This window comes from Ursus maritimus, unplaced genomic scaffold, assembly GCF_017311325.1.
Source record: "Ursus maritimus isolate PB19 unplaced genomic scaffold, ASM1731132v1 scaffold_10, whole genome shotgun sequence".
NCBI classification, from domain to species: Eukaryota; Metazoa; Chordata; class Mammalia; order Carnivora; family Ursidae; genus Ursus; species Ursus maritimus.
In genome coordinates this window covers 18,480,890-18,495,900 of record NW_024423344.1, presented here as the reverse complement: position 1 = coordinate 18,495,900, position 15,011 = coordinate 18,480,890, and the positions used below count along the sequence as shown (strand labels likewise).

Here is a 15,011-nt window from a genome sequence, read left to right as displayed (position 1 = left end):
CCAAGGCAAGAATAGCAGCCCATGTTTACTGAGGACTCACAATGGGCCCGGCCTGGTTCTAGGAGAGTCATGTCTATATCACACAGTTTTGGTTGCCCATGGGGAAAATATAACAAGCGTGTGTTCTCTTACTGGACAGTCCTAGGGGATGGTGTCTATTAACCTCATTTTACAGGGGAGGAAGCAGAGGCTCGGAGAAGTAAAGGAACATGCCATTCTTTATTCCGAATTTGGTTTCCAATCCCCTGAGTTAGCTGTTACACTTTATGACCTGAGATCATGGCTATAATCTGTTACCCTAGTAGGAGTAATAAAATAAGGAGACATGACGGTGGATTAATAACGATCTGATGAGGAACAAAAACCTCCCAATCGTCTTAAGAAATGCTGCTCCCAGGAAAGTAAGAATGATGTTCCAAGTCCCATGCCTCTACTTTGTGTCTTCTTTTATTCTGATGAGCCAAGAAGGCATTAAAATATGCATCAGTGCTGCTCTGGAGAATCTCGTTTCCATCCTGCGGACTTGTAGGCTTTTGCCCTCCAAGAACATTTTCGGTCCCTTGTCTAATTGTCTAACACCTGTATTGAACCGATAAGTCACTTGTCAACCTGCCGGACTCATTTATTCCAGTCACTTAGGAATGTGTTTGCTTTTTCCTCTGCACAAAGATACCTTCCTATATTTTGTTCCTGTCGGCAACAGATTTAGTGGCTCCGGGAGAATGGAGTCTCCCAGAAGGGGTTTTCTTATTTGATCCATCCTCGTACTTTTCTGGAGTTTTTTATTTGATCTTTATAATTTAAAGGTATTGGAATTTCTGCCCCCTTTTATTTTCATTTCAACCTGATGTTTCTTTTTAGTTTATTTAGTCCTTACTTAAAAAAGCCATTTTTTGGTCATTGTTGCTTTGCTGGAGAATTTAGAGATGTTGTGTGTGTGTGTGTGTGTGTGTGTGTGTGTGTGTTTCTAGTATTGCCCTGTGACCTTTATGACTCATTTAATGAGGGATTTAAAAAATTATTATTACTCCTACTGCATTCATTATCAGCTAGCAGTCATCAGCCTTTGGCATAAAATATTTTTTTTTCTTTGAATACCCTCTATTTCCCCTCTGTGAGGAATTTATTCTCCCCTTGGTGCGTGGGGACAAATTACGTTCATAACAGCCATTAATGATAATGGGAAGAGTGTGTAAATCTTTGATGCATTGAAAACTGAATGGCGCCCTGGTGGGTCTTTTCTCTATCTTACCTTACCAGATTTTGTTTGGCAGCATGTGCTATAGGCTGTTTCAAACGCCTCTCCTCCTGTTTTCCCCTTTGCCGTATGCACATGGCGTACACACACACACACACACACACACACACACACACAACGCACACACACACACACGCATGCACAAATGTGGTCTTAGAAAATTAAGAGAGAAATGAAACAAACGAAGTTGTAACGCAGCATTTTTTTTCCATAGACAGCCCCACCCTGCGTCTGACTTCTGGGTCTTTCCTTCACACGTGCCCTGCATCCTGGACTCCCGCACGGCTCTTCTCCCGCGGGATGAGGAGTGCCATCTCCATGAGGGCACAGGCCTATTTGACTAGTCCTCCTCTCATCTTTCATTCTGACTACACTGCACGGCCCACGGTGGCTGCGCGTAAGACTTTACCACGTAGAGGAATGAATGAGGGCACGAACGTGGAAGCAGAGTGTCTGCTCATCTCACCTGGACAGTATCCTAATACTGAAATAAATGTCATGTGAAATATTAGATAAATACTGGTTCTTATTTATAATGCATGGTGTATCGTATCGCGGTTTAGGGAAATGAAAATAAGTAAGATGATTTAGACCTCATCCTGCTAATCACTGGCTGTGTGAGTTTTAGGAAATTTCCCTTTTCTTTTTTTAAAAATATTTAATTAATTTATTTATTTGAGAGAAAGAAAGTGAGTGCAAGAGCGCGGGCGGAGGGAGGGGGCAGTGGGAGAGAGGGGGAAGCAGACTCCTTGCTGAGCACAGAGTCTGCCTCGGGGCTCGATCCCACGACCCTGAGATCATGACCTGAGCCAAAGTCAGATGCTTAATGCGCTGAGCCGCTCAGGTGCCCCTAGCTTTAGGGGCACCTGAGTTATTTTCTTTAAGCCTCTAGCCTCAGTTTTTGCATCTGTAACATAGAGAGAGTAGTTCATATCTTAGAAGGTTGTTGTGAGAATCAGATGAGGTCACATATTCACTTTGACTCAACAAACATTTACAGAGTATTCACTCAGTGCTGGGTCCTGTGCTGAGTTCTGAGGATAAATAAGATTCCACCTTTCTTACCCTAAAATCCATAGCCTGTGAGAGAAGTTCTTCTCCAAGTCTAAAGTGCATCAGAGTCAAAGAGACCTTGTTGGCAAAGTCAGCTCTGATGCTGCGGGTTTGCAGAACACCGGAGATCCCTGGGAGAGGTCCACACCTTGGGTGCATGGGTCACACCTTGATTAGTAAGGCTTTAGGGAGAGGCTGGAAGACAAGTATTGATGCAAAGAGGTAAGGGCCACTATGCCGGCATTCTAAAAGTGTGATGGAGGGAGCAGTCAATGCTGGGGAATGGGGAGGAAGCAGGTAAAGCTTTCTAGATGTGGGCCATCTGGGTCCTGAAGAGCTGAGGCTGTTGGTCAGGTAGAAAAGTGGGAAAGGCCTTTGGTCAGAGGAAGCCACATGGGTGTGGACAAGGGCTGGCTCCAGCATAAGAGCTAAGAAAGCAGAGGGAGGGGAAGGACGGCAAGAGAGGAGGCTAGCGTGTCACCTGGGGCCAGCTGGTCAAGTGTCGGTCCCGTTTGCCAACCTAAAACCTTAGGCTCAACGCTGGAGCCAACACAGAGTCATGGGGTTTAACGTAGCTGTTACATGATACGTGTAAAACTGCTCTGAAAACAGCCAAAGGCTATACCATGTTAGGTAATTTCCATAACTTAAAGTAGATTGTGCTGGAGTATTCGCAGGTAGTAAATGAAAAGAAGTCTGTAGACGAGAGACAGGCTTGTAGACTTCCACAGTTGGGAGACAAAGAGCAGGAATTTGATTCTGGCTCCACTAGAAGGATTTGACCTTCTAGTTATATAACCTTATGAAAATTTATTTACTTTCTGAATCTTAGTTTTCTCATCCAGAAAGTGGAGGTAATAAATACTATCTTGGGGGGCACCTAGGTGGCACAGCGGTTAAGTGTCTGCCTTCGGCTCAGGGTGTGATCCCGGCAATCTGGGATCGAGCCCCACATCAGGCTCCTCTGCTATGAGCCTGCTTCTTCCTCTCCCACTCCCCCTGCTTGTGTTCCCTCTCTCGCTGGCTGTCTCTATCTCTGTCAAATAAATAAATAAAATCTTTAAAAATAAATAAATACTATCTTGGAAGAATTGTGAAGATGAATCATTTATTCATTGAAACACCATTTAGACAAAGCATGCGGTTCGGTGCTAACAGGAGGTGTTTGCTAACTTATAATTATTAGTAATGTTGATTTTGAGCTCATACAAACACTTGCCTAGGAGATAACCTAGTAGCGGATTTGCACAGCAGCCATGTTGATAGGTTTTCGAGCGCTTGTCTGCTGGCCATAGTGATGGCTGTGTAGGCCAGAAGCTCAGTTGGTCTTTGTGGCAGAGATCACCAGGTGAGTGATTCAGCAGTGCTCTGAGAGAATTTAGAGGGTGTTCTGTAAAGAATGGGAAGGATTTTCTTAAATGTTTAACACAGAAAGTCAAAGAAATGTTTTCTCTCGAGGGAAGAGAAGATACAGGACTGTAATTGTCTGAGGACTTAGTTCAACGAAACATATTGAATACATTTGGGGAGCTTTTCCTGACTTACCCAGCTCTAGGCTGGATGGCTTTTTCTGTGTCCTGCAGCATGCGGCGACCATCTGCCACAGAATACTCGCCACGTTTTGCCGTTTCCACTGGACTTTGAGCATCTTTAGGTGAAGACAGTGGTCCTTCTCATTTTTGATTTCCCATTGCCTGGGGCAGGGACACAAAGTTGGCTTTCATCTTCACAATTACTCTGTGGTATATATTGTGCTTGCTAGATAGGAACGATGCTGGAGGAGGTGGGGTTTAAGAGCTCCATCCCATTTGCTTTGGGGATCTGCAGTGTCCTCTTCAATTAGTCCAATTCTGACCCTGTGCCTTCTTTTAGATATTGTTTTTGAGATCCAAGTGCCTGTCTTGAACCCTACCTGCATCCACATCTTGTTTCCTGCTTATTAGGCCAGTCATGTTGGAAAAAAGACCTTGTCTCCTTCACAAATCCTGTGCCCAGAAACCAGAGACTGTCTCTGAATCCCAGTCTAGGGAACAGGGCCAGTAGGTCTCTTCTATGGGTAGCTTTCCTGGGAAGGCATCTCCCTCTGCCCCTAGAGGAGAGGCACTGGGTGCTCCCTTGGCCTTGAAGCTGATATCACCCTTGCCGCTATCCATCACTGAGACTTCTAGTATGTGCCCATTACCATTTCCTTGGATGCTGTGTTTGGTCAGATAGATGGGCCTCATCTCAGCACCTAGAGTGACATCTCTTCAATGGGAGCTCTGGCTCTAGTCTCTGTCTCTCCTTGTCTGTTTTGTCCAATTAAACTTAGTGGACCAAGACCAAAAAGCATGATTACACTACATTAACAGGAATTTCATCAAAAGGAATGCTTTCTAGAATGTTCCTCTATTTCAAATAAGGATTTTATAAGTTCAACTCTGCTTAACTATATGCAAAGAGAGTGGCATTTAGAGATCAGAAAACATCTTTAACAAAAAGATAGACTCTTCCTTTCCTAAAATAGGAGATCCTGCCTAGTATTGGGGAGAGTTAGGAAGATCAAGGGTTTCTACTCTCTATGGTAGTTCTACTAACCAAAGTTGTTACCAGATACTCCCTAACTTTATTTCGTATGCCAGCACACGACTGAAGCCCAAACTTGTGTCAGATTGTTTTTACGAGTAAATTTATCGTGGCTGTTTTTATGGCATCATCAGCCTGCCATCTAGTAAACAGGGGCGATAAGTGACTTTGAAGCAAGTGTTATCTGTGAAAATAAAATATTTTCGCATATGAGAGCATGGTGAGTAATGAGAAACAATAAGAGCATTATACAGCAGAGAGGTAACTTGTAATCATGCACTGCCGGAGTGCTCTTGAACTTTCTTGAGGATGGTGGAGAAGGGGAAATTAACATTTTTTTGGTATCTGCTATATTCTAGTCACTGCATGGACATTATCTCATTCAATCTTTACAATCTCCAACGAGGCAGGAATTATTCTTCTTATTTTTCAGACAATGAAATGGAGATTAGATAACTTGTCAAAGGCCCCACAGCTCATCTACAAAGCTGTGGTTGTTCCATTCTCCATAAGACCAGTATTTTAATATTTACAATAGTACTTGGATTAACTTGATGGTGTGGTAGAAATAGCTTGTTCTTATTAACTGAAATTTCTTTTTCTTTTTTTTAAAGATTTTATTTATGCATTTGAGACAGAAAGATACAGAGAGAGAGCATGAGCAGGGGGAGAGGCAGAGGGAGAGGGAAAAGCAGACTCCCCACCAAGCCAGGGGCTCGATCTCAGGACCTGGAGCTCATGACCTGAACCGAAGGCAGACGCTCAACCATCTGAGCCATCTAGGTATCCCTGAAATTTACAACTAATTGAAGGCCATGAAAATACTCTATTTTTCACCTTTAAAAAAATCTTTCAAAATTATAGTGGTGTCTTTTTCTATGTCTTAAAGTATATTATGCATAATTTAATACTCGAAATTTTTATTATTGAAAATCTTTCATTCCTTATATTCATTATTGTGTATCAATAAACTGGTGCTTAAAAAGCTCACTGAGGGGTGTCTGGGTGGCTCACGATCCCACTCTCTTGGGATTGAGCCCAGCATTGGGCTCCCTGCTCAGCGGGGAGCCTGCTTTTCCTTCTCTTTGCCTGATGCTCCCCCTTCACTCTCTCTCTGTCAAATGAATAAATAAAACACTAAAAAAAAAAAAAAAAAGAAAAGAAAAAGCTCAGTGAAGGGGCGCTTGGGTGGTGCAGTTGGGTAAGTGTCCAACTCTTGGTTTCCTCTTGGTGGTGTTCTCAGGGTCCTGGGATTGGCCCATAGGTCCACATCTGGCTCTGTGCTCAGTGTGGAGTCAGCTTGAGATTCTGTATCCCTCTCCTTCTGCCCCTGCTCCTGCTTCTTCTCTTTCTCTCTCTCTCTAAAATAAATAAATAAGTCTTAAAAAAAAAAAAAAAGCTCCCAGAAGTTTAGTTTCAGTCACTCATTTAACAGATGAGCAAATAGGGACATAGAGGAGTTAAGAGACTTTGCTCAGTGTCACTGTGTTTCTTTTGAGAGGGAAAATATGCATGTGGTTATAGAATTCTCTTCTGAAGATAATATATGCCTGACAGTAGCTAGTGCATGAGTCTTGGTATCAACTTATTTTCCTTCTTCTCTTCACAGCAGCATTTAAAAATATATGGTTTGCTTAACAGAGCACTCTGTTTTTCAAAGTTTTACTGTATTCAGAAATTACCCTTCACTTATCTGATTTTGCTAAATATGCCAGACAGACAGGGGTGAGAACGGGTAGAAATTATGACACTTATAGGTCCTGATTCTAAACGGATTATAGTTGTCAGTTTCCTGAATAGCAGTGAAGTAGTTGATGGTGTATTGTGATACTTAAGTTTAGAATTTTGAAGGAGTCAAAAACTAACTTTCTGCTATGCATAACTTTCCATTTCTGATCAGGGAGCGAAGGGATTTATTTGCCCCACTTCTAGATTTGTCTGTTGGCCAGAAAACTAAATTTGCTCTGAACAGTTCCTCTCCCCTCTGAGACCCCAGGATCCCTAGTATATTACACTTGACATATTAAGCATTGTGCTGGTCATATGAGGGGTGCAAAAACTCATGTGCCATGCTGCCAAAGAATTTATAACCTTCGGGTATTCAACTAAGATCGATTAAACTCTAATGAAAAAAACTACTGTAATAGAGGCATGTGTGAGATGTTCAGGGGAAAGGAAAAATCCACCCCAGGTACTGGGACGGAGGTGTGAGTAGAGGGGACCACAGAAGAGGGTCAGGGAGCAGTCAGTAGTGGAGCTGGTTGGGAGTTTGATAGGGAAGAGGGGCTGAAAATAACATTGCGAAGGCACAGAGCGTGAAAGAGTCTAGGTAACAATTCCAGCTTGATGGTACTGAAGAAGTGTAGAAGGATACAGTGGGGAGTGATGGAGAGAGAAGATTGGGATGCGATGATGGAGCATCTTGAATTCCATGCTAAGCTGTTCCGAACATTTTAAAGGCAACTGGCAGCTCTTAAAGTATCTGAGATGGGGAATATGTCCTGACATGCGTCTTACGAAAATAACGATTTCATTTAGTAAGAAAATGGCTCTGCTTTAGTGACTAAAGAATGTATTAAAGAAACAAAGGAATGAGGAAAGGAAAGCTTCGAGAAGACAAAGAACATTTACCAGTGGAATGCCGAAAGGATGGAGAAAAGCAGATAGATTTGAGAACCGCTTCTATACAGAAGCTGTAAGACTAAGTGACTGATCACCGGAAATATGAGAGAGGCCAAGGTCGAAGTACATTGAATCATCAGGAGTCATAGGACTAGTGATGGTGGTGGTGATAACTGAGAAAACACAAGGGCAGGAAAAGCGAAAGAGACAGAATGAAATCAAAGTTTCTTACTAAACTTGGAAGGGTAGGTGATTGTATCAGTGAGCTTGTACTGGGTAACGAACCATCCCCAAATTTCATGGCAAAACAAGAGCCATGTGTTAATTATGTTCGTGGGTTTGTATGTAGGCAGGGTAGCGCATCAGGTCTCACCTGCTCTCACTCGTGTGTCCGCCATCTGCAGACAAGCTGCCCCGCGGCAGGTTGGTATAGGATGGTCTTAGCTGAGATGGCTCTTCTTCATCTGTTTCACATCATCCAACAGGTCGTCTCAGGCTCATTTTCATGACAGCAAGGCAGAATTCCCAGACACGCATGGCCTTTTGAGATCTAGTCTCATTACTTTATTCTTTGGGCCAAAGCAGGTCACAAGGCCAGTCCAACTTCAAGGGGTCAAGCTGCAAATGTTCGTTTCACAGAGGGTAGATTAGGGACGAGTGAAGAATGGGGCTATTATTTTAATCCACTTGCCACAGTGATTATGACCATCATGATTACTACGCGGTTATCAAAATTATTTAAAATTGTATTCCATTAATTGTATTCATCTGTTCTCAGTGAAGATTAAAATGAAAACAGTTTTGTCGTAAAATGTTGGTATTTATTTAAACTTCTCATTTTTTTTTGAGTTATAGAAATATTATTCTGGTTTCCGTCTGCTTGGTTCATGTGCCTTCCTATTTCTGCATTTAACTCCATTCAAAGGTGTTCATAGAGTTTTCCTCTTTTATTTAAGATTACCCACAGATGGGGCACCTGAGTGGCTCAGTCGGTTAAACGTCTGCTTTCGGCTCAGGTCATGATCCCGGGGTCTTGGGATCGAGCCCCACATTGGGCTCTCTGCTCAGCCGGGAGCCTGCTTTTCCCTCTCCCTCTGCCTGCACTCTGCCTGCTTGTGCTCTCTCTCTCTCCCTCTCTGTCAAATGAATAAATAAAAAAAAATCTTTGAAATTACCCACAGAAACATAATAGTTAAGTATACAACCAGTACTGTGAACGTCAACCCCGCTCTTGGTCACCGCATCCCCAAAAGCACCCATTAAAGAAAAAGAGCCCAACTAAATGAATACCTGTGCCCTCATTGTCTCTAGAAGCCCTTCATTTCACATGCTTCCAAAACTGCGTGGGCTGCTTTGTGAGATGTCACCTTTGGCAAAGGTGGGCTTCGTCTCTGTATTTCTTCTGTATCATTCTTATTGATGATGTTTTGCTAGCCCCATGCAGAGCTTTGAATAACTTTCCCAGAAAGGACCACCCACAGTGAAAATATTAAGCCTATCCAGTGGACTTGAATGTATACCTTATGAAGTAGAATCTTTATGTAAAATAGACACTTGGGAAGCAATTATTATTAATTATAATTAATTAATTAATTAATTAATTTCGTCACAGCTTTTGATCTTTTGAATACTCGCCACTGCTGTTCCTGTTGATGACAGTGGTATAGCCCAGCAATGGTTTCAATGCTATTAAGAACAAAGGGACTTTTTGAAAAATACTCAGTTTACTAATTACTTGTCATAAACATAGTCTTTGAATGTGGTCGTGTGTGTTCCTCTTGGTTCATAGATTCTCCTTATATTAATGCTGGCCCCTGGATCTGACAGGCTTCAAGGGTCCATGTTTAAGCTGGCTTGTTGACATTGGGGTTAAGTTACCCAGGTGTATAATTTATTTTGATCAAAAAACTTTGTGAACGAGATAATCGCATGCTGTTTCTGATCCATGAAGGGAATGGTAGCTGGCACAGAGGGTACTGATTTTTCAAATTTATCTTCTCATGAATTTTTTCTGATGTTTGAAGAGTTGCCCTGTCCAGCAAAGAACCCAGGCCAACTATATTTAGCTAATTCTCAGATATTAAGGAAGTTAGCCAAGATATTCTGAATCATTGTTAGGTGGAAACTTTTAAGTACAGAAGGCTTTTGTTAAGTTGGTAGCTGAAAATTTAAAAATATAAAAATATACTTTTTATCCATGTCTTAAGCACATTCTTTAATGTGTCAAAACTTGACTTTGGGGAATGGAGTGGGGGATAGGCAGTGATGGAAAAGAAGGTGCCAGAAATAGAAACTGAATTTCCCCTCAGAAAAAAGAAATCAAAGACCTACATAAAGGGAGAGACAAAATATATCCTTGGTAGTTGGAAGAGTCAGTATTGTTAAGGTGTCCGTTCTCCCCCATTTGACCTAAAGATTCAGTGCATTCCTAATCAAATTCCCAGCTGGAATTCTTGTAGATTTGGGGGAATTGACTCAAAAATTTAAATGGGAGGGTAAATGCTACTAGAATAGCCAAAACAATTTTGAAAAGAAAGACCAAAGTTGGAGGACTCACATTATTTGATTTCAAGCTAGGTAGAAAGCAGCATTAATCAAGTCAGTGTGATTGGATTGGTCAGAGGATAGTCACATAGGTGAATGCAACAGTCCAGACAGCCCAGAACTAGACGCATATATATGTGAGAGAACAAATGACAGCAAACAGGGTAATAGGTCAGCATTAGGTAAATCCGGGTAAGTGGTATGTAGATGTTCTATGTATTGTTCTCATTCTTGCAGATTTTCTCCATGTTTGACACTTTTCAAGATTTAAAAAAAAATCTACTTTGCTATTAGAAAATCTAACATGCTTTAAGAAAGATTACAAGAATGAAATCATTTGATTTTTTGAATATTTCTTTTAAATAGGCAATTTAATTTCCCTCTGCATATGCTTTTTAAGATTATAAAGCCCATCATTAACATAATAAGCACATGTAAACTGAATTTATCTTATTCTTAAAATGATAATAAATAGACCCAGAGGTAGTCAACAGCTTTATCATTGTGTCTGGAAATACATATTACTGCGTTACATCTTACATATTCAAAAATGTTTAAAAAGTGGAACAACACCACTTCAGTTATAAAAATTGTAATGACAAACCATATATATTCATAGGTGTTATGTTTGTGACAAACGACTGATAATACAATATCTGGGGGAAGGTGAATAGTACTGTCGCTCTAATATACAAATTAAAACCCACAAAAGTAATGACTACTTTTCTGATGGGAATATAGTTAGTTGCATTTTATTTTTAACATCAGGTTTATTGAGGTATTGTTTACTTGCAGTAAAATTCATCCCGCTTAGTTAACTGTTGCAGAAGTTTTGACAAACACATACAGTTGTGTACCCTCTACCGCAATCAAAATACACAGCAGTTCCATCACCCCTCAAAATTACAGCAAGTCCTTTGTAGCCGATTTCTCCACACACCCCAGACCCTGAGAACCAGTGATTTGTTTTCTGTGCCTATTGTTTTGCTTTTTGTAGAATGTCATAGAAGGGGAATTATATAGCATATAACCTTTTTCAAGAAACAGCTTGATTGAGATAAAATTCACATGCCATACAGTTTACCCATTTCAAGTGTACAGTCCAGCGGTTTTTAGTATATTCACAGAGTTGGGCAATCATCATCACAATCAGTTTTAGAACAATTTCATCACCTCCCCCAAAATGCCAATAGCTGTTAGGAGTCACTTCCTATTTCCCTCCAACCTTCCCAGGCCTGGGCAACCATTCATCTGCTTTTTGTGTCCCATGCAGCCTTTTGAATCTGGCTTCTTTCACTTGATATAATACATTTGAGATCCAGCCATGTTGTTGCCTATGACAATACTTTGGTTCCTTTCACTGCTGAGTAGTATGCCGTCTTATGGATGTACAACTTTGGCATTATATATGATGGCTGAAAGACTTTTATTTTATTTTATTTTATTTTATTTTATTTTATTTTATTTTATTTTATTTTCAGTTTCTATGGTTATGAATAACACTACTATCAGCATTTGCCTGAAAGTTTTATATGAATACACATTTTAATTTCTCTTGGGTAAATTACTAGGAATAAGATTGCTGCATTGTATGTAAATGCGTGCTTAACTTCATGAGCCAAACTGTTTTCCAAAGTGACAGTACCATCTTGTGTCCCATCAGTGGTATATGAGAAATTCCGGTTCGTCTGCATCCTTGCCAGCACTCTGTATGATCTGTCTTTCTAATTATAGCTATTCTTATGTGGGTGTAGTGGTATCACATTGTGGTTTTTGTGTTGTACCTAAGAAATCTTTGCTTAATCCAAGGTCACAAAGTTTTCTCCCCTGTTTTCTTCTAGAAGCTTAATTTTTTAGATTTGACACTGAGATCTATGGTGGAAGTCAAAGGGTTTGTTGTTGTTTTCATATTGACACACAATTATTTCAGTATCATTTATTGTGAAGATCATCCTTTCTCCATTGAATTGCCTTTGCATTTTGGTTGAAAAATCAATAGACCATACATGCAATTTCAGTTTGCATTCTCCTAATGATCAGTGAGCATTATTTCATCTACCTAGTTGCCGTCTATGTATCTTCTTTGATGATGTATCTCTTCCGAATCTTTGTTAATTTTGTAATAGGATTTTGGTAGGTTTTTTTGAGAGATTTCTTATTTACTGTGGTTAGAAGTCCTGTATCAGATCTGTATTTTGCAGATATTTTCTCAGTCTGTGACCTGTCTTCATTTTCTTATGAACAGTATTTTATAAAGCGTAGAAGTGTTTTTGATCAAGTCTAATTTCTCAATTCCTACCTTTGTGTATTGTGCTTTTCATGCTTTCAAGCCAGTTCCTGCATCCTTGTGACATACACTCATCTTTTTTTCAATTATTTTCTTGTTTTCTTTTTTTAAAAAATATTTTATTTATTTATTTGAGAGAGAGAGACAGAGAGGGAGAGCACTCGAGAGAGAGCAAGCACGAGTGGGGCTCAGAAGGAGAGGGAGAAGCAGACTCTCCACTGAGCAGGGACTCCCATGCAGGACTTGATTCCAGGACCCTGAGATCACGACCTGAGCCTAAGGCACACTTAACTGACTAAGCCACCCAGCTTCCGTCTTGTTTTCTAATATAACAAGATATCCCAAGTCTCACCTTGGACTTTCCCTGCCCACTCTGGTATCAGCCATCTCTCCAGACAATCCCTGGCTTCTTTTCCTGAGACATGGTATTAGGGAGGCAGAATTTTGGTGATTTTTAAAAATCTCTTTCCTCTCCAAACACACACTGTAGATTTCTGAGTAATTCTGCATAATAATTTGGGGCATGAATTTTATTCTGAAGTTAGAGAACATGACTTTTCCCGCAAGAAATATTAAGGAAAAAAGTTTGTTAGTGACTATGAGTTAGTGACTGTGATCTTAAGACAGATCCTAATATGTCCCATAGCTAATCTACCTCGATTGCTAACTATGTGGAGATGTGAAGCATTCAAATAGTGGGAATACAATGGAAAAGATCACTGGTCCTTTCTATTTTTTAAAGACATTTAGATGATTCTTTAATTTGAGATTCTACTACTATTCATGGAACCTGTTGTTTCCAAAGCTTTTCTTCTCATATTGTCAGAATAACAATAATCAAACAAACCACAAAGAGACACAGTCTCTGATTCCTAAATTTGCCCATTGGTTTGTCATTGCAAAACAATGCTTCACATTTCCAATGTATATTCTATTATTAAATCTTTTGAAGTGAGTAATTTCCTAGGTACTCTTTCCATAATATTCTGCTGAATTGAATTGAGTTGAATTATCTGGATGTACTCTTTGGAAGCAATCTTTTGTAATACTTGGTGACTATCTCAGCCCTTCTTATCGTGCCTTGGCATTGTTTTATCTGCGAGCTAAATTTTTGTTGGTTTTCTGGAGAGTGGGGTGGAGTGGGGTGTGGGTGGGTGTATGTAGATCTGTTTTCTCCCAAAAAGGAAATGGCTTAAATTTGCACTAAGGTATAGGATTACATAACATTTCCCATTTTAGGGCATTTTGGCTTTACTTAACCTATCAGTTCTGATAATTGAAATAATTTCTATCAGAATGATGCTTCATTCTTTTTTTAAAAAGATTTTATTTATTTATTTAAGAGAGAGAGAGAAAGCACAAGCAGGGGAGGGGCAGAGGGAGAGGGAGAAGCAGACTCCCTGCTTGGCAGGGAGCCTGACTCGGGGCCCGATCCCAGGATCCTGGGATCAGGACCTGAGCCCGAAGGCAGGCACTTAACCAACTGAGCCACCCATGCGCCCAGAATGATGCTTCTTTCTGAACAATGTTAGAAAACAGAGGAAGGAACATATTGAAAAAAGAGCTTGAAATCATTAGGGATGTCTTTGATCAGTAAAAAAAAAAAAAAAAAAATTGTGATTTCAAAATTGGCTGAACCTTCTTGTCCATGGATTTGTTTCAGGTTTAGCAGCGTCCCACAGGGAAGCCTTGTCTCCCAGTTGCTGGTACTGCTCAGGTTTGCTGTAGTATCTCACTGTTTTGCAAAATGTTCAGGAAATGTCTGTATTCACCGTTTCACTAATTTAGCTAATTTGAGCATAGGGGAATGAATTTAAGACTAGTTCCTTGGACAGACTCTCTACACAGAGAAGTACCTGGCCACAGACCACATGACCCATCTTAGCCAACAACAGAGTAAATGCTTGTTCTTGGTGCATTAAATGGTTCAGCAAGTCGATTTTGATCTCTTTTTCTGTGCTACGTACTGGGGACAGAAAGATGAATGGAGCAATGAGTGGGAAAAACAGATATAAGAAGATAGGCAGAGAAAGACAGAGACAATGTGTTGGACACCATGGAATGAAATGTAACTCAGGCTTGGGAGAAGAGTTTTCCAGAAAACAAAGAAATTGAAGTTGAAGAACTAGTCAGAGTTAGCTAGGGCAGTGGAATGGGGGGAGTGGAATGTAGGGAGGGAGCAGCAGGAACTGAAGTTTAGAGGTGGAAAACAGCAGCATTTGTGGAGGAAGCTACTATGTGGCTTCATGCTGGTAGGGCAGAAAATTGGAGGCAAGGGATGGTATTGTATAAAGCTGGAATGGTGGGCAGAGGCAGAGTACGAAAGGATTCATAAGCCGTGCTCACGATGTTTAGCACTAAAAGCTATAGGAAGCCACTGAAGGGTGCGGAGTAGGGAAGGGACATTGTTGGACTGGCAATTTTAGGCACAGCTCTGGATTGGAAAGTAACAAGATTTAAAACCCAGTGATTTTATAGGAAGCTTTTATGGAAGTGAAGGAGTGGGAGGACAAGACTTGGAATAGAGAAGTAGAGGGAGGGATAGAGAGAGGACAAAATGAAATAAAGGAGAGAGATGGAGTGGAGTGAAAAGTGACCCCAGGTTTCCGGTGCCTGGGGCTCTCGCTGCATCTGGATGAGAAGGTGTAGATTAGTGTAGTGGTTTTCAAACTTCTGGGTCCA

At 40.7% G+C, this 15,011-nt stretch overlaps 1 protein-coding gene across 5 annotated transcripts in view; it reads left to right on the top strand.

The window, feature by feature from the left end:
• The window catches only part of LHFPL6 (LHFPL tetraspan subfamily member 6), a 242,079-nt gene that overhangs the window by 35,414 nt on the left and 191,654 nt on the right, over positions 1-15,011 (top strand). For 4 of the 5 annotated variants that reach the window (XM_040622248.1, XM_040622254.1, XM_008706907.2 and 1 more), the window contains one exon: positions 1,473-1,769. The exons of the other annotated variant lie outside the window; for it this stretch is intronic. In XM_040622248.1, coding sequence (XP_040478182.1) covers positions 1,473-1,762 — 290 coding nt within the window. In that variant the 3' untranslated portion in view covers positions 1,763-1,769. Of the gene's footprint in view, positions 1-1,472; positions 1,770-15,011 lie in introns of those variants that run through there. 5 annotated transcript variants of the gene reach the window in all.